The 23,754-nt window shown below is 54.8% G+C and overlaps 1 protein-coding gene and 1 non-coding gene across 12 annotated transcripts in view; both read right to left on the reverse strand.

Moving 5' to 3' along the window:
* Positions 1–23,754, reverse strand: part of LRP8 (LDL receptor related protein 8) — a 77,366-nt gene that overhangs the window by 21,533 nt on the left and 32,079 nt on the right. For 2 of the 11 annotated variants that reach the window (XM_032494303.1, XM_032494307.1), the window contains exons 3-11: positions 20,178–20,300; positions 12,527–12,655; positions 9,019–9,402; positions 7,970–8,092; positions 7,150–7,272; positions 5,142–5,180; positions 3,801–3,920; positions 3,601–3,726; positions 404–578 (exon numbers count right to left, since the gene is read on the reverse strand). In XM_032494303.1, coding sequence (XP_032350194.1) covers positions 404–578; positions 3,601–3,726; positions 3,801–3,920; positions 5,142–5,180; positions 7,150–7,272; positions 7,970–8,092; positions 9,019–9,402; positions 12,527–12,655; positions 20,178–20,300 — 1,342 coding nt within the window. The remainder of the gene's footprint in view (positions 1–403; positions 579–3,600; positions 3,727–3,800; positions 3,921–5,141; positions 5,181–7,149; positions 7,273–7,969; positions 8,093–9,018; positions 9,403–12,526; positions 12,656–20,177; positions 20,301–23,754) is intronic. The other 9 variants (XM_032494306.1, XM_032494308.1, XM_032494313.1 and 6 more) reach the window with 7 other exon arrangements.
* Positions 21,163–21,235, reverse strand: TRNAS-AGA. Its single transcript has one exon. It is a non-coding gene; the product is annotated as a tRNA-Ser (tRNA).

Consider the following 23,754-nt stretch of genomic DNA (forward strand, 5'->3'; position numbering starts at 1 on the left):
CCAGGCAGGACCAGGTCTGAGTCATCTTTGAGTCCCCAGGATGCAACACACAGATATGTGAGCTGCTCTGAAAGTCCTCACCAAACCCAGAGATTTCTTCCTTTCTGCCCTGGCTGAACAGTTCCTATGTCTTGCACAGCCCCATTAGGCCACCAGAGGTCAGTCAAAGCCCCAGTGTGTGGGGCTCAAAGCTGTTCAACGAAGCCCTCAGCATCAGCCCACCCAGCAGGTGGAGAAGTCCTGGCAGTTCCTTATCCACTGTGATCCTGCATCCCTTCCTAAGCCCCGGCTCCCTCCTGGGGAATCCTAGAGGCAGAGAGGGTGGGAAGGCCACCCTTCATCTCCTCCTCTGTCAGCCCCGCCCCAGCCCAGGCCTGGGGGCAGGACCCCGGCCTCGGCTCACCTATAGATCTTGCGGTAGGAGAGGTCACACCAGTAGATGCGATTGGTGGCAACTTCGACGTCCAGCGCCACGACATTCTTGAGCATGGGGATGAGACGCGAGTAGTCCCGCTTCACCAGGTCTATCCTCCGCACTTCATGCCGGTTGGTGAAAATTAGGGACGGGCTTCTGCCAGCTGCCATGCAGGGAGGTCGAGAGAGAAAGGGTCAGTGCAAGCAGCAGGGGATCGCGGCTCTGCCACTGGTTTGCTGGGGGGACGCCTCACTTCCTGTAAAAAGCAGTGACAATGCCTACCTCGTAGGTTAGAGAAGCAGATGAAATAATAGGTACTAGAAGGATAAGATGCAAAGCGCCAGGCGTTACAGAGAGATCTTTATTCTTTTTATTAGACATAAATTTCCCCCAAGTCTTTTATGACTCCCTGTTTCCTCTGGCCTGCACAGAAGGCCTTCCGCAGTGTGACCCCCCAGCTCCCTGTCCTGCTCATCCCTCACCCCTCTAACACCATGATTCCAGCCACCAGACTACCTGTCATTGCCTCCCAGCGGCAGAGCCTTGCTGCCTTGGGGTCTTTGCTCAGGTTGTCCCTCTACCTAGAACGCATTTCTCCCAGAGGCTGCTACCTCCTCTGCCTAGGGCCCCGCTGCCATGCTCAAGAAGGGACAATGTGAGCATTAAGTGCATCAGAAAGATGGCTGAGGCTGCGGGATGGAGCACAGATGTCAGAGCTGGGGGTGAGACTTGAGGGATGAGAGTCAAGGAGGCCACTGTGAGTCTCTAGTTTATACAGAGTGTATCTGGGGACATGGTAAGAGATGAAGCTGCAGATGCTATTAGGGACCAGGTGACAAAGGATCCTGTGAACAGGGTGAAGAGTTTGCACTTTATTCTGAGCTAGAAGTAGGGGTGGGATGTGTGTAATATAACAGATTATATGTGCAATAGGGCAACACACATTGTGTATACACAAACCCATTTTCAGATTTAGGATCAGATTTGGATGATCCTGGCTACTCCATGTGGAGGGTCACTGTCCCACAGGCCTATGAGGGCCTAGCACATAGCACAGGCCGCCATTGCTCCAGTCTGTTTTAGACGTAACGGCCACTCTGCAGCACCAGCACTGTCTGAGTGGCAGCGTCTATCCCTAGAGCTGCCTGTGCCTCCTTCCTGTCTTGTTTTCCAGCTGACACTTCTGCAGGCCACCTGTTCCCTGTCACTGTGCATTTGTGCCAGGTTAATGTGCCCCCTCAGGGCAGAGTGGGACCAGCACAGAGCTATGTGGGGCCTGGGGCTGGGTATGTGACCTGTGGGACACAAAGAGACTATTGCAAAGCAGGGCGGGTGGCAGGGAGGGTGTGGTACGAACAGAGGGCACAGAAAAACAGGGCTCCAAGCACAGGAAGGAGAAAAGAAGAAAGCTGGGGTCAAGGCCCGACTCTGTCACTGACAAACTGGTTTTCCTCACCCCAAAGTGAGAGCAAAGACACTTCATTTTCCCAAGGGCAGGAGCTGGGTTCCAGATATGAGGTGACTTTTACTGGGGGCTGTGACTGTGACGAGAGCCCTCAGAGCCCGTGTGTTTGTGATTTGAGTTTTTGTGTAACTGCACTTTAGATATTCGTCTGTGGGGGTTTGTGTATACACAGGCAGTTGTGTGTTGTCTCCACTGCACGTATATAATTCATGTCATGTGTCACACGTGTCCTGTGTGGGGGAAGAACAGGTGCATGCTACATGTGATGTGCTAATATATGTGCTGTACGCTGTACAGTTTGGGTGGTGCATGTTTTGGGTTTATGGGCTACATGTCAATTACTGTAGCCACTGTAATGTTATAACTTATAGAGTGATACTGTATTTGTGCATCTGAATTCCAGGTTCACATATCCAACAGCCTACTCAATCCTTCTGCTTAGATGTCTAAACAGTTTCCTTAAATTTAACATGTCCAATCAATCTAATATTTCTCCAAGCCTGCTTTTCTCACCATCTTTCCCAACTCCATAAACAGCAATCCTATTTTTCTAGCTAGTTGGCCAAAAACCTTGGAATCATCTTTGATTCCTTTTTTTCTTTCACATTCCACATTCAATTCATAAGCAAACCTCTTGCTTCAGAATAAATCCTGACCTTTGAAATATATTCATACCGTCCACTTCTCATCATTTCCACTTCAACGCCCTGGTCCAAGCCACCAACTCTTCTCTCCTGGATTAATTACAGCAACAACCTCTTCCTCTTCAGCGGTTTCCTGACTTCCTCCCGTGACCCCGACTGTCTATTCTCAACACAGCCGCCAGGGGGAGCCCACTGAAATGTAAGGCGCACCAAGTCGCTCTACTCAGAACCTGCAAGGGCTCCCTTCCCCCTGAGAGTCACCTCGCTGACTTCATCTCCTCCTTTTCTCCTTGCTCCAGCTGCCCCAGCTTCCTCGTCATCTGAACACAGTAGGGATGCTGCTGCCTTCCGGCCTCTGCTTTCTGTGGTTCCTGCAGGTGAGGCATGGCTCACTCCTTCACGTCTTTACTCAAATGTCACCTTCTCAGGGAGGGCATGCCTGAACACTTGATCTAAAGCTGAAAGCCACTGCCCTCTTGGACTTCTCCCTTTATATTTCTCCTGAACCCTCATCACCACCTGCCATGCACTGTATTTTATTTATTTTTCTGATGTCTTATCTGTCTTACCCACAGTGTATAAGTCCCATGAGGACAAAGATTCATGTCTGTTTTGCTTACTGCTGAATCCCTAGTGCCTACAACAATGTTAGGTGTAAAGAACAGAGTAAAAGGAGTGCATTCTGTTGGCTGATGGACGTTAGTTAGGTCTGCACATGGCCTGCTCTGTGTGGGCTGCCTATGCTGTGCAGTCAAGCCTGTGTCTGGCACTGTGCCGTCTCTGTGGGCTGTACCAGGCGGCTTTACGCAGGATCTTGGTCACTGAACCCTTGTTGATTGAAGAAGAGTGGAAGGCTGAGAGATCATTTCTAATGGGTGTTCTAGTGGGTGTCTGTGTGCAGTGCTGTGTATTTACACGTTGAGCACTGTGTGCAACCTGCTTCCTGTGTGTGTGTGTGTGTGTGTGTGTGTGTGTGTGTGAGGGTGTCCACGTCCAGCCCACATACCCGTGAAGCACACTGCTTCCTGCAGTCCCTCAGAGCCGCTCCCTTGCCCCCCACCTCAGGGTGCCCATACCAACAGCCTTGCAGTTCTTGGTCAGGGTGTCCATCTCATAGCCAGGGTGGCACTCGCACTTAAAGTAGCCCTTGTAATTGACACAGATCTGGCTGCAAGCGTCTGGGTCCTCGCACTCGTCGATGTCTGTGGGGAGGAGCAGAGGTCAGAATTGGCAGGAGGAGCTGCCTCGCTTGGGGGGGCGAGGGGAAGGGTCTCACCGCCACAGGTCTTCTGGTCCAGGAGCTGGTAGCCCGCTGGGCACGCGCACTCAAAGCCGATCTTGAGGTCAGTGCAGATATGGGAACAGCCACCATTGTTGTGCAGACACTCGTTCAGCCCTGGGGAGGGATGTGGGCTCCTGAGGGCCCAGGAGCCCAGGCTGGGGTGCAGGCAGCACTGGGGGTGGGGGCAGGACAGGGATGGGGCCTAGAGCTGAAGCAGAGATTCAGGGCAGCGGGCCTCCCCTAGAGCCTCATCAAGCCTCTGCCTCATTGGCCAGGTGGCTTGGGCGAGAGGAGGCTCAGAGAGCAGGTCCCTGCTCAAAGCTGGACACACAGACAGGGCAGAGTGGAACCAGAACTCAGGTCCTTTGCCTCCCAGGCCAGACCTCCATCCACCACCAGGCTGGAGGCAGCTAGGCAATATAAGGTCTTTCCTTTCACAAACACGTTTCTTATGGCTCCTCCTTCCTCATGACCTCGGGGTCAAAGGGGCCATGTCCTACCCTCAGGTACCCGACGAATCCATTCTGAAATGCCGTTGCTGAAACACCTACAGCCTCGGAAAGCCCATTTCCCTCCTGAGGCGGCTGGCTCCCCCACAGGATGGGCCGCCCTGTGGCTCCTGCTCCCCACCCGGCGCTGCCATATCAGGTTGGCCAGAGTCCAAGGGCGCCCTCAGAATCTCCTTAAAGTGTTGACTTCTGGTTCCCCACCATTCAGGTGCTTTTCTTGGATATACTCCATCTGTCTGTGTCCCTCTCTGGACAGGGCGCAGGGCTAGTCTGCCACCCAGAGGGGTCTGAACAGCGAAGGCTGCCCGCTCCTGATCTTCTGGTCTGCTAGGACTCTTTCTACACGGAGCTGTTGCTAAGTCAGTTCTCTCCCACCATGAACTACAGTGGATTTTTTTCATCTCCTCTCCTCTCAGCCCTTGTTCCTGTCCTACACTCAGTCACAGGTCTGGTCCCAGTATTACCAACTGCTGCAAAGGATGAAGTGATGTCAGGAGGTCACCTGGTTCCCCTATCCTCCACTCCCTCAACACATTTTGGCAGGGTACTAGTGGAGGTCAGGGAGGCCAGGACAAAGGCTCACCAAGTTCTCACAGCATCTTCTGGGCTTCAGAATCACAGAGAGTTAATTCCACAAGCCAAGGGAAGGTGCTGTGCCACCCTCTGCCCACCAGGCCCGCGCACGACCACTCCAGCCAAGCCAAGCAGAGCTGCACCGAACCAGCCATGGCCATGCACACGGCTGGTCTGAGCTGCCCACCCCGCCATGCACAGCTGGGTGCCCCACCCCCAGCCCGAGCCATGCTTAGGGAATATTCCCCTTTACCCCTGGGCCGCCTCCTGTTTCCCCAGGATGTTGGCAGAACTGAAACAACAAAACCACAGCAACCCCATGACTGGGGGATTGGGGTGACTCAGCCGAGCCCAGCTGGGAAGCCCCAGCTCCTTGAGGTGGGCTGAGCCATGGTAGCTTTGGGGTGGTCTCTGTGGGGCACCACCTCCCTGAATCTTTCTGTCACTGAAGCCCTCCCTGACCTCTCCTATACCATTCTGTTCCCTCAGCGCCATCCATTCACTTGTCCACCCACTCACTCAAAGCCTCAATCACGCATCACTCACTTCCTCCCTCTTCTGCAGGAGCAGCAACTCAACCATTGCATTTACCAAGCCCTGGATGGAGTGGCTCGTGTAGGATGGCTCTGAAGGGGGAAGGGGAGAGCCCCACGTGACTTAGGCTTTTATAAAAGAGGAAGGCACAGAGTCCTCCAGAGCAGAGGTGAGTCAGGGCAAGAGAATGGGTAGTGGGTCCGGACCTGCCATCCCTGTCAACCCTGCCCTGGAAGGCCAGCACCGAGGCCGAGGCTGAAGGGGAGTCTCTGGGCCTTCCCAAGTCTGTCTCGCCAGGAGGTGATTCTGCTAGGGGGACTGCAGGAGAGGAGAGGGGCAGGCGGTCCAGAGAAGCCTGCGGAGCATCTGAGGTCCGCCATGAAGGGAAGGGGCAGTGTCACTTCCCCCAGCATGCGCGCCCGCCTGCATGCACACACCCGCGTACAAACACACACACCAGCTGACGTGCAAAAGCACAGACAGGCCAGGCCCACGGGCTCCACAAACACATTCACACAGACGTGGGAGCCACAGAGACATGTGATGCAATTCTCTTGCCTTACGCAGAGAAGGAGCCATGGACACAGACACTGGCCTCTCACCAGCACAGAGACACAAACACATGCGTACATACGTCTCTTTGGTGTGTCATGCAAAAGACAAGAGAGAAGAGAGTTTAGCAGGTTAGTAGTCTTGGGGTGGAGCAGGTAGGGCAGGGGTCTAGGCTCAGCTGCTCCTGCTTCCCTAGCCTCTTTCCACAGCTCCCTTCTTTTGGGCCTTTTCTTGGCAGGGCCTGGGGGAAGTCTGTCACCTGCAAACTCAGGTGGAGGCTGAGCTATTTCTTAATCTTCAAAATCAATTTCTTAATCTTCCACAAGGACAGAAATGTGCTATTCCAGGGAGCTCTGGGGAATGAAGCTCCTCTGAGTCCCCAGGAGGGGAGGTACTGGGAGAAACCAGGAATGCCAGGAAGGTAGGTGACAGAGGGTCTGACCTAGGCTCTGCCCCCAGGACAAACCCCTGACCTCAGAAATGAACCTTCCCGGAGCTTCCCTGGGTTTCCTGTGTGTTCTCTGGGATGCCCACCCACCTACAGTCTAGACTCTCCTGTTCTTTTTAGCCTGGAACCCACGCCGACAGCTCTGGCCATCAGGATAGCTGCCTCATTCTGCTCCTCACTCATGTCCAGCCTGTGAGTCTGATCTCCTAGAAAGCTCCTCACAGTTCAGGATGGTGCCACCCTCTGCTGTTGGGTCTGCCCTACCCTCACCTGGGCCTGGCCTGAGCCAAGTGGCCTTTGGATGTGCCTCATCTGGCCACCCACCTGCTGTTCCCCTATCTCTCCCTCTGCAGGGACTCCTGCAGGGGGGTTGAAAGGCCTCAGAGGCCAGGGCCCTGGTTAGGTCAGAAGGGAAACACTGAGGAAGAGAGAAAGTTCCAGAGTGAGCACACACTCAGGTCTGAATGTGGAAGAAATGAGGAGAGGCCGCGTTTGTGAGAGGAAGCATAATTTTTGAGCATCTGGACTGGAAAGGAAAGGCCCTTAGATTTGCAGAGATGCAGAACAAGAGGCCCCAAAGGCAAACAGCCCTGTCTGAGGCCACAGGACTGTACGTGAGTCCAGAGAGAGGGTCAGAGCAGAACGTGTGCAGAGGGGCAGGCAGGGCCGGGGAGGGGGCGTGGCAGGGAGGGTTAGTCCAGCAGTTGGTCGGAGACAGGTACCGTACCACACTCTTTCAGAGGCTCATCCGACCAGTCCCGGCAGTCCCTCTGAGCATCACACACTTTCCCGCCGTCCACGCACTCGCCACTCTTACACTGAAATCTGCGGGGACCCTCACATGTTGACTCTGCTGGGCCGGACAAGACAGTGGACAGCACCTGTGAGACCTTGGGCAGGGAAGGCTGGGCCGAGCCGGGCCAGTGGGAGGTGAGGAGAGCTCCAGCCCCAGCCCCTCCTGGTCTCCAGAGGGTGCCCCAGGACAGATAGCTGAATACAGGACTGGTGGGAGCTCTGTCCACGGAAGGACAGGACCCCAGGGATAATCAGGATGCCCAAGGATCATCTAGGTGGGCAGGGGACCTATGCTCCAGGGGCCCTGGATACGGGAGGCCACCTTCTTTATCCATTTCCCCAGATAATCAGTGTCCCTGCTTCTACAAGGTGATGACCAGAGGGGCCATCTGAGAATTAAGGGAGCTCTTTGGGGAGCATGACTCAGCCTCTGCTCAGTCTAGGAACTAGTGAAGGAAGCTGCTTGGAGGCTTAGATGTGGACAAATGGTGGGGGCTGGACTTGCTGCAGTATCTTTCATGTCCCCAGTCCCCTGAGCCTCTTTCAGCTGTCACAAAAACACTAGTTCTGGTGCTGCCAGGACCCCCAGGAGGGGAGCAGGGTGACTTAGGGGGCAAATGATGCTCCGGGAGATGATGTGTCTCAGGGACCAAGCGGCGACCTCTCCCAACTCTGCTCTCTCCAAAGTCAGGGGAGACCTCAGGGCTTCTCCTCACACAGGATGCTGCCCCTTTGCCTCTGGCCACACGCACCCTGCAGGCAGCCAGCTTCGTCACTTCTGTCTGGACAGTCCTGTTCCTGGTTGCAGCGCTTGATTGCAGGGACACAAGTCCCATCCCCACACTGGAACTCGTCTCCACGGCAGGTGCCCAGTGCTGGCAGGAGAGGGAAGGGGAGAGGGTCAGGGCCAAAGAGGTGCTGGGACAGCTCTCTTCCCCCCTCCACCCACACCCACACCTCATTTCCACCCCTGGCAAGAACACAACCAGTCGCTGAGCTTGGGAGTCTGCAGAGGACACCTGGCCAAGGCACTTTCAGTGTACAGACAAGGAGACTGAAGCTCAGAGAGGGGGAATGCTTCACCCAGGGTCACACAGCACTCTGGCTGGGAAAGCCAGGACTAAAACTCAGGTCTCCTGTTTCCCCATCTACCGTCTCTCCCCAGGGCCACCCCTCCGGAACAGACAGGTAGCCCTCTTTTGAGTCTTGGTGTTCATTGTTTAATGGTTTCATCCTTTCAGCAAACCTTTCCTGAGCACCCACTGTGCGGGTGGTGGTGGGTCGGGGGACACAGAGACTACTAAGAGCCTTCTCATCTTCTAGGAGCTCAAGAGTGCAGAGCCAGGCTGAGGGGCAAACAATGACGGCACCATAGTGTGGGATGTGCTGTAAGAGAGGGCAGCTCAGGGACCTGACGCAGCTGGGCCCATCTGGGCGAGGCCTTGAAGGATAAGCAGGCCCAGCAGAGGGGAGGTGTAGGGCTTCCTGAGTGTACCAGGGTCTCCAGCATTGGAACCAGCGGGTGACTGCCTAGGACATAGAAGTGCAAGGGTGGGAGGTATGACAGGGAGGGCATCACTGAAGGTCGCAGGTACTGGTGAAGACCCTGGCCTCTGGAATTAGACCTGCCATGTGACCTCACACAACTCATTTCACTTTTTCCAAGCTCCGTAGCCACCGTTAAAACATTACTTTGATCAGAGTAGGGCGGGAAGAGGCGGCCCCGCCGGCGGACGGTGGCGCCTCCGCGGCCCTGGGCGGGGAGCGCGGGGCTGCGCGATCCGGAGGGGCGGGGGCTTACGGCAGTCGGCCTCGTCCGACTTGTCCTTGCAGTCGCGGTCGCCGTCGCAGCGCCAGCTCAGGCGCACGCACTCGCCGCTGCGGCAGGCGAACTGGCCGGCGGCGGCGCAGGCGGCGGGCGCGGACGTGGCCCCGGGGCCCGCGCGGCCGCAGAGCTCGGCCGCCTCGTCCGAGCGGTCCTCGCAGTCGAACTGGCGGTCACAGACCCAGCGCTCGGGGATGCAGGCGCCGCCGCCGCCGCCACAGCGGAACTCGCGGGGCCCGCAGGCCGGGTCGGCACAGCCGCGCTCGTCGCTGCCGTCGCCGCAGTCGTCGTCGCCGTCACACACGAACACGGCGGCCAGGCAAGAGCGGTTGCTGCACTGGAACTCGTGCGGGGCGCACACTGCGCGGGACAGAGAGCCGGTCGGCCCGCTGGATCCCATCCCCCGCGCCCCGGGCCACTGGTCCCGCTACAGGGGCCCGGACCCTCACCTACGGGCCAGAATGAGCCCTGCCCGAGGCCGAACAGTGTCCAATCTGGGTCCTGCCAGGGTCATGATTGGGCAACACATTTGCCCTCCCTGAGTCTCCCCAGCGTCACTGAAAGTGGGACTTCCTATCCTGCTGCCAGCAGGACGGTGGGACGAGGAGGGTCTGTAAAGCTGCATAGTGCAGCCTATCTCAAAGGACTCTGGGATGTTCTGGGAAATGATATGTAACACAATGCTGACCCTTCTAGGGAACAAGGTCTGGACCTGTTTCCTTACAACACAGCTCAGGCCCCTCCCCACCCCCAGTTTCCTTGCGTTATCCCATCTAAGTCCCTTTGCTTGGCATCCAAGGCCACTAGCATGGAGCTACTGCTCTGCTCCATCGCCTCACTTCCACACACATCCTGGCTTCACATCACACACTAGACCATTTGTACATGGTCCCACCTCCCGGCCTTTGCCCATGCTCTTCCATCTCCTGGGCACCCATCTCTTGCCCACCACTGTCTGTGTATATCACAAGGATGAGTCCTTATCCTTCGAGAGTCCAAAGTTCTATTCTACCTCTTTCAAAACACACTTTGTGCTCCTCTGCTTGGGAAGTTCCCCCTACCTCTGCTCTCCTATAGGGTGCCCTTCACAGCCTGCTCAGGTGTCTGGGTCTCATGTCCTTCTCTATCTGCCCCATGACCACAAACTGCACAGGGATGGGCTCTGAGACTGACCCACTTTTGTCCTGAAGGCCAAGCACAGAGCTCCCTGCAGTGAGTGGATATGGTGTGCATGGAGGCTGCACCAGCACAGCTATGAGGAGTGAGTTAGGGATCTGTAGTTCAGGGCATAGGTCAATGGCCCTGCCTGGGACCCTGGGTTTCCACTCTCTGGTGGGCTACTCTGAGTTCAGAGGCTGGGAGAGCCTTAGGAACCACCAGCCCAACTGCCAGTTTACAGATGGGGAAACTGAGGCCCTGAGGGAAGATTTGCCCAGGGTCACATAGTCCATCCATGGTGATGAGGGAACCACAGCTCAGGTTTGGTGCTCTTACTTCCCAGTCTGACTCCTCTCGGCTTTCTTTCTGGTTTTCTCCTTCCATCCTGGAGTACAAACTATTATAAGAGCAGCGACCCCGCCTCTTTCCCTCCTTCATTGCTTACATAGAGGCCAAGAACAGGTCTGGGGGACCAGGTGGGATGTGTATGCAGGGGCTGTGGCCAGTTAACCTGGTGATGGCAGCACCATATCTCTCCATTTGGGGGCGCCAAAAGTCTGTGTTTTTATTTTCTGGCAGAAAAATGTCATTTTTCATTGTTATTGAACATAAAGTAGACGATGTCTTCAGTTTCACAATGTAGGCAGCTCATGTCACGTGTTGCTGACAGCTCTATCAAGTTTCTGACAGATGCATTTCTTCCCCCTTCTGGGCTTCTGGGATGCTGGGGCATCAGTGGGAAAAGCACACCCTACCTTGTGATGTCTGTCCCTCTAGATTAAGCTGACACCTAGATTAGCTCCCCTCCTCCTGTCCAGACAGGGAGGGAGGACTCACTACGATGAGAGTTCTGGGAGGAAGCACTTCCTTCTCCAAGATTTCAAAGCTGACAGCAACTTTAAGATCTATATCCTCAGGCCTATGCCAAGAGACCCCACTCCCAGCATTCATGGATGGAAGAAGCTCTGAGGGACAAAAAAAAGGAGAATTCTTTTTCCTTTGCCCTGGTGGTTGGGAGCTGGAGCAGAGAAGCCCAACAGGACCTCTGAACACTCCCATCTCCAATAGTTAACTGGGAACATTCCTGCCGCAACACGCCTAGTTAGAGCTATTCCTACCCCCTGCAACGGTGGTGATAGCCTTGATGACTGAGGAAACATTGGATTTTCTGGAGTTACAGAGGGAGGAGGATTCTCACTGGCCAGTGAGGCCTCACAAAATTATCACAGCTGGAGAAATGAGCCAGTACCACCACTCAGGCTTTGAAAATGCTGGCCCCAACCAGGATCTCCCCCCATCCCCAGAGGGCTCCTGCTTTGACACATCCAAACTCCAGGCTTAGAATCTGAGTGTTGTGACTCAGAACCCCCCAGAGGAGACGGCATTTCCCCTGGGCCAGGAAGGATGGCTAGGGTGCAAATACAGAGGCTGGTGCAGGGAGCAGGGTGGGAGACAGTGGTGGGCAAGTGCTTGGCAAAAGTCCCCCGAGCGCCCACCTGGATCTCAGCCCAGCCCCACAGCCTACTTACGACAGCCAGGCTGTCTCCTGAATTAATCATGAGCTCCCAGAAGGAAGAATGTGTAGGATTCACCTTATAATCCCTTCCAGAGCCTGGCTCCGGGCCTGGCACACAGTAGGTGCCCAATCAGATATGAAACATGCATGTTCGGGCCATGCTCCCCACTGGCCCAGGCCTTGCTGGCCTGTTCCCTGGGAAGGAGATAATCCCGTGTTTGAAGCTCAGTGATGTGGAACTGCCCCAGTGACCACTTCCATCTGTCCCTGCTGAGGCTGCCGGGAACGTCTTCCTGCCCTACTGACATTTGTGCTTGCATCTGAGAGTTCAGCAACGGTCGTCCTTCCCCCTTCAGGAATCTGCCCCCTCCCCCCGACACTGCCAGAGCCCTGGCCCAGGTCACCACCATTGCTCATCAGGGCCCCCACCCTGGTCTCCCTGCCCTTGCTTGGAGATCAGTACAGACTTATGGAATGGATGAGCAGATGTCAGGCATGGTAAAAAAAAAAAAACTCATGGATTTTGCTGTCCAGACCTGAATTTGAATCTCAGTTCCATCACTCAGCCGTGGGCACTTTTCCTCGCTTGTCTGAGCCTCAGTTTCCTCACCCACAAATGGGGATGACAATGGCTGCTTGTGAGGTGGTTGTGAGGATGAAAAAGAACGTGTCTCTCCAAAGTGCCGGCCACGACTAGTGTCCTGACCATTCTCCTTCCTCTCCACCCACCAAGCCCCTGGAGTGCCCACCCTTCCCCAGAAGGCAGCCTGACCGTGCTTGGCAGACCCTGGGCCCTGACTCCCGACTCACGGGTGACACAGCCGGCCTCGTCCGCTCCACTCTCACAGTCCTTCTCCCCGTCGCAGCGCCATGAGGCGGGCACACACTTGTGGCTGGTGGGCCCACAGCTCAGCTTCTCTGCGGGACACACCTGCTTAGCTGTGGAGACAGACAACATGCATGGCTTAGCCAAGGGGGACACAGGGCATGGCGCCAACCAGTCCTACCGCCCGGCTCCAGCCACCTGGCCCGAGGCCCTGGGAATTCATCAGGACTTTCCTGCCCCATGTCTCAGTTTCTTCATCTGAGAAGAAGCCACTGTTTGCCATTAAGACTTTCTGAATCCTAGACCTGACCCCACCACTACCCTGCCTGACACCCATTCATGGCCCCCTGGTCCCCAGCTCTCAAGCCCCTCCTTGATCCAGCCAACCCCTGCCTGCCTCACTGGCCCTACCTCCCACCTTTCCAAGCCTCCCCTTTAAGATCCAGCAGCATGGAGTCACCAGGTCCTATGTGTGTCTCTGCCATTTCACAGCTGTGTGCCCTTGAGCACGATGTGCCCCATCTGGGTTTCAGCTTGCCTTCCAGATCAGTGACTCCATGTTCCGAACCTGTAGATTTGAAGGGCTCACAGAGGCCCCGACAGATCCCTCCGAGGCCTCGACAGCTCCCTCCAAGGCCCCTCCCCTGGCAATGGCGCTGAGCCCGCTGCTGAGAGCAGTCGCCATGAGACCGGGCCCAGCGGGACCACACAGCTATAATTACTGCAGCTGCAATCAGAGGCTGACTCAATCAGGGGCCCGAAGCCCCAGGGCTGATTCTCAATTTGGGAGAAAGAATGAGAACCCTGATCATGGCTGGAGATAGCTCCCATCCTGAGCATCCCAAGATGACCCATGTGACAGACCCAGCCGAGCAGACGCATCTCAGATCTCCGTGGCTGGCTCCCTCTGCCTTTCAGGGTGTATATGAGGCTGAACTCAGTGTCTCTAGGATGTGTCAGGCACAGTGCTAGACGCTCCCATTTTATCTTTACAATAACCCAGCAGGGTGAGGATTATGTCGAGGCCTCGAGGGAGTGGACTCTGGAACCTGGCTGCCTGGGTTCAAATCCAAGCACAGGTCACTCAATGCCTATCTACCTTGGCCAACAATCCTTAGCTCTGTGCCAATAAAATGGGGATAATACTATTCCCTACCTCCCAGGATTGTAATGATGACCATGTTAGTGTCTGTAAAGCACTGAGAATGCCCAGCCAGTGCTCACTAATGGTACCTACTATTTTTCTCCACATGTAGCAGATGAAGACTTGTTTATTCGCTCAGTGAGTAACCACTGAGCACTGCTGTGTACCAGACAGGGCACAGAGCACTGGGTCCTAGTCACACAGCTGTGAAGAGCGGAGGAAGGGTGCAGTCAGCTGTATCTGATCCCGAGACTGGGCACAGGCCACTGCACCCCAGAGGCAGTGGGATACTGTATCTCACCCTCAGTTTTTCTCTCTGATCTCAGACCAGTTTCCCCTCCTCTTACTTCCACAGCTGGGATGAGAGGCCACAGATGGAGAAAAGGACACAGACAAGATAGGGTTGGGGGTGGGTATCTGAGTCAAGACCCCCAGACAACATGATGCCATGGAAGAGGAGTACCAGGGACCCCCAAGTGTGGACCCCAGAATTATCCATAGGAATACAGTTCATAAATATAGGGCAAACTGTTGGGAATATGGGATTCATAGCAGTCATTTTACAGAAATTTCCCTTTACAAATAACTGTCAGGTAGAGCCCTGGAAAGCACTGATACCCAAAGACCCTTTACAAAGGGCTTCTTGGAGCAGTAGTGCAGGGTGGTGAGGGGACTGCGAGTCAGGAGGGGGGCCCAGAGCACCTCCATCACCAACACACTGCAGGACCTGAATGAACACTTCCCACTCTGGGTCCACTAGAACACGAGGGGGCTCAGCGACCAGTGTGTCCCAGAGTCCTGACCAAGGGGTGGGCATGTGAGGGCTGTTACAAGTGCAGGTTCCTGGGCCCGAGCTCACACTAGACTAAATCCAGACTCTGAGGGCAGAGCTCAGGAATCTGTACTTTAGTAACTCCCCACAGCCCCAGTCCCCTGGTGATTCTCACACACCCAATTTGAGAACCCCCAAGTTATCATTCTGCAAGTCCAAAACATGTAGGATATTTCATCTCTTAAATTCACACCCAGGAAAGTAATAGAGGCATTCTGTATGTTTGTGATGGGCTAGAGGGACAAGGCAACCCTAAGTCCCTAAGCCAGGCCTCAGGAAACGGAACCTCATGGGGAGCTGGCAGGGAGCCACTTACAGAGCACTGCACTGGGTCAGGCTGCGCTGTGCTGTTGAGCTGATAACTTCCCATGTCAGTCTGACCCTCACTGCCAGGTAAGCAGGCCTTGTGAGTGCAAACTCCAAGGGCACCATTCACAAAGATTATCATGTCACTGGCACCTCTGGAAGGGAGCAGGGCAGTGATTCTTCAGGTAAACACTCCATTTTACAAATGAGGAAACTGAGGTTCAGAGAGATCAAGTAACTGGCCCAAAATGCACAGCAGTGAGAGGAGGCAGAGTTCAGGTTTCCTTGAGTAAACTCTGCCCTTTCCGTCAAGCCCCTCACGCTCCTCTGGGTAGAGAGGTGGCCCAGAACCAGCCCCAAGCTCTCCGCTCGAAAGCCCAGGTGACTGAAATGGCCCTTGAACTGTCCACACCATCTCCAGGGGGCCTGGTTCTGCATACCCCAGTGCAGCAGGCAGCTGCTTGAACTTTTAATGAATATTTATACAGTTAATTGCATAACCTTTCAGCAAGGACAATGATTAAACAATCCGTCTGCTTCCTTTCTTTATAATTAATAAGACATTGGCTGCGTCCCTAAATAGACAGCTCTAATTACAGGCTCTCAAGGATTCAGCAGTGCCTGACACCAGCCCTCCTACCCTCAAAGAGCCACGGCACCTTCTGGGAGTGCCGGGACACGAGGGGCCTTGGAGGTCACATTGAAGAGCAGCCACTGGAGTGACAGGAGACAGGCCCAGAGAGAGGAGGTGACCTGCCTGGGCTACTGGGTGCTGGGTGTTCCAACTGCTGTCTCTCTGGGAACCTCACCGTCTCCATTGTGATGCAGCTCCTCCCCACAGCAGGTCATGGACCTCGCCCTCCGGGCTCCCGGGTCAGGCGTCCCACTGCCCAGCCCCGGGAGGTTGGTCTGGGGAGTGTTGACGTGCAGTGTCTCCTTATGAGGCGGGTACTGTTATTACCTCCATTTTACGGATGAGGAGAGCAAAGCCCAGAGAGGGTAAGTCATTTGCTCGAAGATTTCCACTCCAGCTTCCTCAACTCCAAACGTCCTTCTTAACTTACTGCATTTATCACTGCACATGAGAAAAGTAGGCCCGTCAGTCTCCTGGTGTCTCTGGCTGGAGAGGGGTCACCGGAGGCAGGAGGCTCACTGGGCCTTTGCTCAGGCAGAGTCTGCAAGATGGTAGATGGCTGTCTGATGTTCAATTTCAGGATAACTGAAGCCAAAGGCCCCAGGCAGCACAAGGCAGGAGACAGAGCATGGGTTTTGGAGTTGGACAGGCCTGGATCCAAAACTCATTTACTAACATGAAGGAATCCGTACTTTGGCAAGTCACTTAACCTCTCTGCACCCTGGCTCACCCCATCTGAGAATGGGATTACATAATCTCCCAGAGTTGGAGAGTAGTTTAAGTGGGGAAACGTGGAAGTCCCTACACTCAGAGCCTGGAATAAACTCGGAACTCAGAAAACCACTGCTCTTGTTTTCTTTCATGAAATGCAGATGCAAAGGGATGGGAGGGCCCTGGACTCACCCCTAGGGATACACATTACACAGTATCAGGGTCCACACTGCCCACCACGATGCAGCCCCCCCCCCCCCCGGACTGAACACATCTCTCTCTCCTTCCATCTCACCCCCTCTCTCCCTCTCATGGAAACAGATGCCCCAAAGGATGCCTCTGGCCTGCTCTCCAAAGTATGCCAAAGTCCCCAGACGCAGGAGTGAGCCCCACTGTCTTTCAGACATCAGGAATCCTCCAAAATCACCAAGCACCTGCAACGGCATCCTGGAGTGGCTGGAGGCATTTATAAATTCCCAGAGAATCCTGCCCCAGAAATCCAAATCCACTGGTACTTTCTCTAATTCATAAGTTCACCAATTAATAAAAAGGGAAATGTCTGTTGAATAAAAGAATGAAAGTGCTTGACAGCTATTTATTGAGTGAGTGTATCTGCAGTGTTGGTCACATGAGGCTTTAGGGGCAGACAACCTCCAAATGGGGGCCACCAGCTCCGAGGGGACTAGAGACTCAGGCAGTGGGAACTACCGGTGTCCAGCTGCTGCCCCAGGAAGCACGGCATGGGCGCATCCCACCGTGCAGAAGGGGGCAGATACAACAAGCTCCTTCTCATGGGCTCAGGTACAGCACATCCAGCTGGGTCAGCCCCTAACTCGTGGGGTGATCTCAGAAACTGTCTCTGGTCTCTAATAGGAAGGGGTACTTGGTTAATCAGTGAGGTCCCCCTCCAGGTGGAAAGGCTCCAAGATGCATGAATAGAACCTCATTTTCAATAAGCAGCACCCAGATTTGTAACTCATTCACCTAGAACCAACCTCCCCACCTCCACCCCACACCCCTCTCAACAAATGCCTGAAGGTGGGTCACAAACATCCCCAATCAAGTGAGCTATAATTAGAGCTGAAATGCTACTTTCATTAGGCAAATGTCTGGGCTCTCCCACTGTGACTCCTGGCCCAATATGATAGACACAGACTCCAGAACCAGAAGGAAACAGAGCTGGAAGAAATCCCAGCCAGCTAGGGGCAGATGACTTAGAGGAAGAACATAAGAATGGGGACCCACCCCCAAATCCCTTTCCTTCTTCATGCAAACCCCCCTCACTTAGACTAAGATTTTAAATTGGTGTATGTTGGGGAGAGGGTCTGGAGTCAAAATGTCATAGTAAAAATAACACTGTCATTTACTGCAGTACTGACACTCTGTGTGCATTTTTTTTCACTTAATCTTCACCACCCCTGTAAGGTTGAGTACCATTACTCCATTTTACAGATGAATAAACTGAGGGAGATGACTGGGCAATCTGCCTCAGGTCTCACAGGTTAAAGGACCTGAACCCAAATATATCAGACCCAAAACCCACTGCACTTTACCATTGCCTATAATGCTTCTTTGCAGGTGGGGAGGGGGCTCTATCCCAGGAGCTGGCACTGTCCCCAGGAACCTGGTAGACTGTGGAGGTTGCTACGACAACGCCAATTAAATGGGCAGCGGGTTGGCTGCCAGGTTCCCATTCGGTCGGGAAGCTCTGAGCAAGCTAGCTACCAGGTCCTGCTGCCCCAAATTCTGACTGATCCTCAAGGTCCCATTCTGGCTGACCTCCTCCAGGCAGCCCTCCCCATCCACAGGCCTTGCGCATGTGTGACCAATGTAACTGAGCACACAAAGTGAGATCCTGGGCCTTGGGCCCTAGCTGGGACAGGCAAGGGAGAAAGAGGGTCTCAGAATCCTAAGAGTCCAGGAATCTTAGAATCATGGTCTTTGGAATTCTAGAATATTAGAAACCAGGGCCCAGAGGAGAGCTGGGCCTCCCGACTCCTGGGGTGCAGCAGTGGTGCCCACGGGGCGCTGACAAGCCTCAGAGAGCCTGCCTTTGTCACGGAAGGCAGACCAGCCACGAACGACCTGTGTGTCTTGGAAGCAAGGCCCCCTGCTCCTCTAGGCCTCCAGTTACTCAACTGTCAAATAACTGTGCTTTACAACTGGGCATGAAGTGGGCCTAGGAGTCAGGAGGCGTGAGGCTGGAAGGCCCCTGCACAGCCCAGAGGATGTGCAGGCAGCCAGTGCTGGGACGAGCGAGAGTGAGGAAGATAGAGGGAAACACGGTCAGGGCAAGAGAGAGATGGCAAGAGGGAGGAGGAGGAAGGGGCAGGCAGGAAAGCCCGAGAGCAGGGCTGGGCAGGAGGAAGATGAAAAGCAGCATCAGTGCAAAGAGACGCAGATGTGGGGAGAAGGGGAGCACAGCTCAGGCAGCAGGACAGGCCCCAGTAGCCATGATGAGGCACCCCCTCCCCCTGCCCCCAGTGTCCAGGGTAACTGCTGGCATGGGATCCGGATGGCAGAGCTGGCTGACTGCCATGGTGGCCACAGCCCCCTCCCCAAACATGCACTCGGGGCTGCACATAGCTCTGCCCCGTGTTAGCTGGGCAGCCTTGGGCAAGTGGCCAAATCTGTCCCAGCCTCAGTTTCCTTTTCTTAAAACGGGATCCACCCCCTCCCAAGGTTGCCATGAGGATGAGAGCAGCAAGTGGGCGTGGCTGGGCTTTGTTCCTCCAGAAGATCAGGACAAAGCGCTGGGCTGCCTCCTGCCCAGACTCCTCCAGGACAGCACCGGGTTTGGCTACTCGATGGGGTGAGGAAAGGATAGGGTCTGTGGCACGGCTGGGAGTGCAGGGCAGCTGTGCAAGGAAACCAAGGGGCCCCCTGCCTCCAGTGGGGGTGGTTCCTGCTCTCCTTTCTCTCTCCCTTTCTCTTTCTCTCACACAGAGACTGGTAGCTCTGTTGCTAGGAGACAAGGAAACCGAGTTATCACCAGCCACAACCCTAGGTGGGACACTGGCCTCCACTGTCCCTGCCTCTGCCTCTGGGGTGACTGTGACCCCTAAGGAGGACCCGGGACTGTGACCCACAGGATCTTCCAGCCCCACTGTCCTCCACGTGCTGCGCCCTCCCCCAGACCCCTTCAGCCTTTTGTCTCAGGCTCATTCAGCTGAAGGTCAGCCTCCGGGACCACCGGGTCCTTCCCCGCCCCCTTCTCATCTCCTTTTTAATTTAACAAATGCCACGGAATGACCTGCCGGATGTAAGTTTGCTTTGAGGATTAGGGCCTGGAAAAGAAATCTCAGAGAGACAGAGCCTGAGTGTGGGAGATGGGCCTGGGGCTGGCCTGGCCTTTGCCTGGCCCCAGGCTGCCTCTGCTGCCATCTGGCCTGCTGTGGAGGCCAGGTTCCTAGGCTCTGCCCGCCCAGGGAGAGGAAAAAGCTGCAGCCTCAAAGTCCCAGCTGGGTGGCCTTGGGCAAGTCACTCAACCTCTCTAACCCTCAGTGTCCTTTGCAAAATTCAGAAAGTGACAGTACATGCCTCGTACAGCTGCTGTGGGGATAAGATGAATTAATGCATACAAAGCACTCAGCACAGTGCCTGGTGCACAGTGAATGCTTAATAAGTGCCAGTTGCCATCAGTGCTATTAGTATTATGATAAGAGTCCTCAAAAAAAAATGTGTCAGGGAGGCCTGGAGGGTGCGCTCTGGCAACTTCTGGGGAGAAGGGCTCAGAGGGGCTGTTTGGAGCTCCTGGTACTACAGGGGCAGGGCCCAACCTGCAGGAGGGCTGGGAAGAAAGCCCAGAAACAGGTCACCAGACACCAGCAACTAGAGGCACCTGACGGTTGGCCAGGAGCTCCCGAGGGCTCAGCAGAAGTGAGTCTCAGGCTGTGTTCCACAGATCACTCACCCGAGCCTCCTAACCTCCCAACAAGGAAGATCTGATGAGGAAACTGAGACCCCGAGCATAGCCTCCCCGACCCGAGACCAAGGGGCAGGACTCACTGCAAGTGGCCTCGGACTCGTCGGAGCCGTCGGGACACTCCTCCTCGCCGTCGCACTTCCACTGCTCGTGGATGCAGTGGCCATTGTCACAGGTGAAGTCACTGTCCGCACAGGTCTTCTTGGCTGCAGGGCAAGGAGAAGAGTGAGGGGCTGGGTGGGCACAGGAGGCTTTTCTAGGATGTACAGTCAGGTGGCTACCAGGTGACCAGAATGTGCTCAGGCTGCAAGCTGGACCACGTGACCTCCCACAGCCCCAGCAGGCCATGAGTGCCTCGCTGACCAAGAGGCGAGGACAGGAGAGAAAGGCTTATTTATGTCACACCAGGTGGGGACAGGTGACACCTGGTCCTGCTTTGCAAGTTCAGGTGTTCAAGTCCAACAAGGGTGACAGGATCCCTTCCCCTGTCACACCTCTCTCTTCCCTCAAGTCCAGTTCCGCTGTCACAGCCTCCAGGAAGCCCTCCCTGATCATTTACAGTAGCTGCCTTAGCCTCATCAGTCAGTTCTCAGTCTCTTGACCTGCCTTTCTTGCAGCCCTCAACCAGGGTGAATTCAAGGCCCCTTCTGTAAGCACCGGGGAGCTGCGGATAATAAACCATAAAAGCAAATGATCACTGTGTGCCAAGATTAATGAGGTGTGTTCTGTTTAGAGTGAGGGACAGAGGATCTACAGGCAAGACACCCAAATCAATCTGCCCCAAGGCGCTTACAGCCTGGAGGGGAGGCCTCCACACAGGGGGTTTGAATCCTAGCTCTGCCTCTTTTGTTACTTAACCTCTGAGCCTCTGTTTTCTTATCTATATAATGAGAAGGAAACAAAGCGCTCGGAGGAAGAGTAACAAGAAGTTACAATATATGAAAAACAGGCAACAGAGGCACACAGCAGTAAGTATTGCTGTTTTTATAGTTTGATGAGTCTTTTTTTTCCCATGAATTTTATTTATTTATTTGGTTGGGGGAGGTAATTAGATTTATTTATTCTTGGAGGAGGTACTGGGGATTGAACCCAGGACCTCATGCATTCTAAGCATGTGCTCCACCACTTGAGCTATACCCTCCCTCCTTGAGTCTTAATTAGAAGCAAAGGAAATGGGGTGTTCTGTGCCCTCACAGGGGACGTACGTAGCAGGCTAGGCTCTCACAGCTGGGAGCAGAATGGAACAAGAACGCAGAGCCAACGTGGTTTGCTTTTCTCCCTGTCCCTGCACTGGCCTGGTGCTCCTCCAGTGCAGAGACTGCGTCAGATTCAGCACAGGACCCAACTCGGGGTAGCGTTCAGTGGGGGCATTGAATCCAATGGAAACGCAGCCACCCAGCCTCTGCTCCCACACCTCCAGGACCAGGCTCACCTTCTCCCGGAAAGTCCTTCCCACTGGCCAGCCTGGGACTATGTAAATCCTCCCACAGGCCCTCTGTTCCCCTCTGGAGCCACCTGACTGCTCCTGACCCTGAGCAGCCTGACAGGGATCTGGGGACAGACACTAGGCCTCTAGAATCCATTTCATTTCTGCCTTTCTTTTCAGTGGAATCCTTGCAGCACATCTGCATTCTATGCTGAGTTTTCGTCACACTTTCCTTAGAAGAACACCTCTGCCCGTGTAGGCTAGGAGAGACCAGAGTAATCAGAGTCTACCTACAGATGGGAGCCTGAGGCCCAGAGAAAGTTTAGGGGTGGCCCAGGGACACTCAGAAAGGCAGGGATCAGAACCAGCTGGCTGGCCTCCCAGCCCAGGACCACCAGGCAGCCCTCCCTGAGCCCTGCACTGAGGGGTCATCGTTCGACATGGGAACAGATACCAATACGGTACCACCTTTTGGTAAATCACGGACTGTGATTATGGGAAAGTAAGTAGTTATGAACCACGGCACCTAGGGCACTTCCTAACACGAACACCAGAGTTCTCCTTCCACAAGAAGCTCGGCATCCGAAAAAGAAACAAATATTCCAATGCTATCTTTTCCCTGTTCTAACATTCTCCAAGTGCATTCTGCGTGCCAGTCTCTGTGCTAAGCACTTTACCAGGAAATCCCACAACAAAGGGCCTATTACATCCTCACTTGACACATGGGGAAATTCAGCCCCAGGGCATTAGTTACATGCCCAAGGTCACATCTAGGTGGGAGCAGGGCCATAATTTGACCTCACAGGCAGGCATCCCTCTTCCCCACCATGGGAATGCCCAAACAAAATGCCCAGGGGCATCAGATGTGGAAGAAAAAGGCCTAGAGTAAGTGGGAAAGTCCATGGAAGCTTCAGTTTGGCCCTCAGCAAGCTTGCATCTGTGCCCTGAGCACACCCAAGAGAAACCAGCCCGGCAGTCAGTACAAGCGCACAACCAGCAAACCCCAGGAGAAAAAGGCAGGTTTGACAAAGGTGACGGAGGGGCTCCGTCGCCGGGCTGGAGCCAGCCAGCCCCTCTCCAGGGACCATTTCCTCCCTGGTATTCTGGGATACTGGGAACAAGCTTGGCCTCCCAAGTGTGCCAAGTCCTGGCAGGCACCGGGCAAGGAGGCCAGAGCAACCACAAGCCCCATCACCATCCTGGAGGGCAGCCCTGAGGCCAGGAAATGGCAGCCTCAGGGACGCATGTCCCTTGATGGTGTTTTGGGGAACAGATTTGCTCACTGTCATGACCAGTTTGGACATTTTCCACCCTGGCTCTGCCCTGGGACCTTTCCCCCAATATCCCAGTGACTCCTCACAGCTATCCTGGCAGCTGGTGTTAATCCCACTTTACAGAAGAGGAAATTGAGGCGCAAAGGGGTGAAGGTGGTAGGTGGCAGAAACAGGATTTCAATTCCCTGCAGCAGTTGCCAGAGCTTGGGCTCTTCGTACTAAGTCCCATAGCCACCTCAGCATTGTCAAGCTATGAATGAGGACCTCAGGGAGGCAAATGGGTGTGACTACATCCCAGGGGCTGCAGGTCAAAGCAGTGTGGCAGATCAGCCCCAGCCCAGAGGTGCAGGCATGAAGGGCTCCCCTGGAACATGCCTAGAAGCATATATTAGAATAAACCTGGGCCTATGACAACCTGTGCTTTGCGAATGGGGAAACTGAGGCAGCATGGTCATTTTCAGGTTAGGGACTAGACTAAACCACCTTTGTGGGCCCTGTCTGAAGTGTAACCATGTGGAAGGATTTGGAAGTAGAGCTGAGCCTGAATCCTGGCATGGCCACATCTTCCCTAGGTGACCCTGGGCAAGTGCCTTCCTCTCTGGGCAAGCAGGGATGGTTGCTTTCTGAGGCAGCACTGCCACAAGGTCAAAAGGCAAAAAAGGATCTGAGCGAGCATCCTGGCATCAGGTTGTTCAGTGCAAAGAGCCCAATAGCCCCTCGTCAAGAGGCTACCTCCACCCTGCCAAGAGACGAGGGCTGGGCAGTCTTTTGAGGCTGTCAGAGCAAACCATGCCAGACCCCTACTCTCCTGGCCTTGGCAGCCTTGGCTCCAGCTCCCAGGGTGATCCCCAAGCTGGGCTCGAGGCCGTGGCTCTCTGTTTCCAGGGATTTATGTCCCTCAATGCCAGTTGCCCTTTGGACAATGCCCACCTCTGTGATTCTCTGTACTCCACAGCCCAG

The sequence above is a fragment of the Camelus ferus genome, chromosome 13, assembly GCF_009834535.1.
Source record: "Camelus ferus isolate YT-003-E chromosome 13, BCGSAC_Cfer_1.0, whole genome shotgun sequence".
NCBI classification, from domain to species: domain Eukaryota; kingdom Metazoa; phylum Chordata; class Mammalia; order Artiodactyla; family Camelidae; genus Camelus; species Camelus ferus.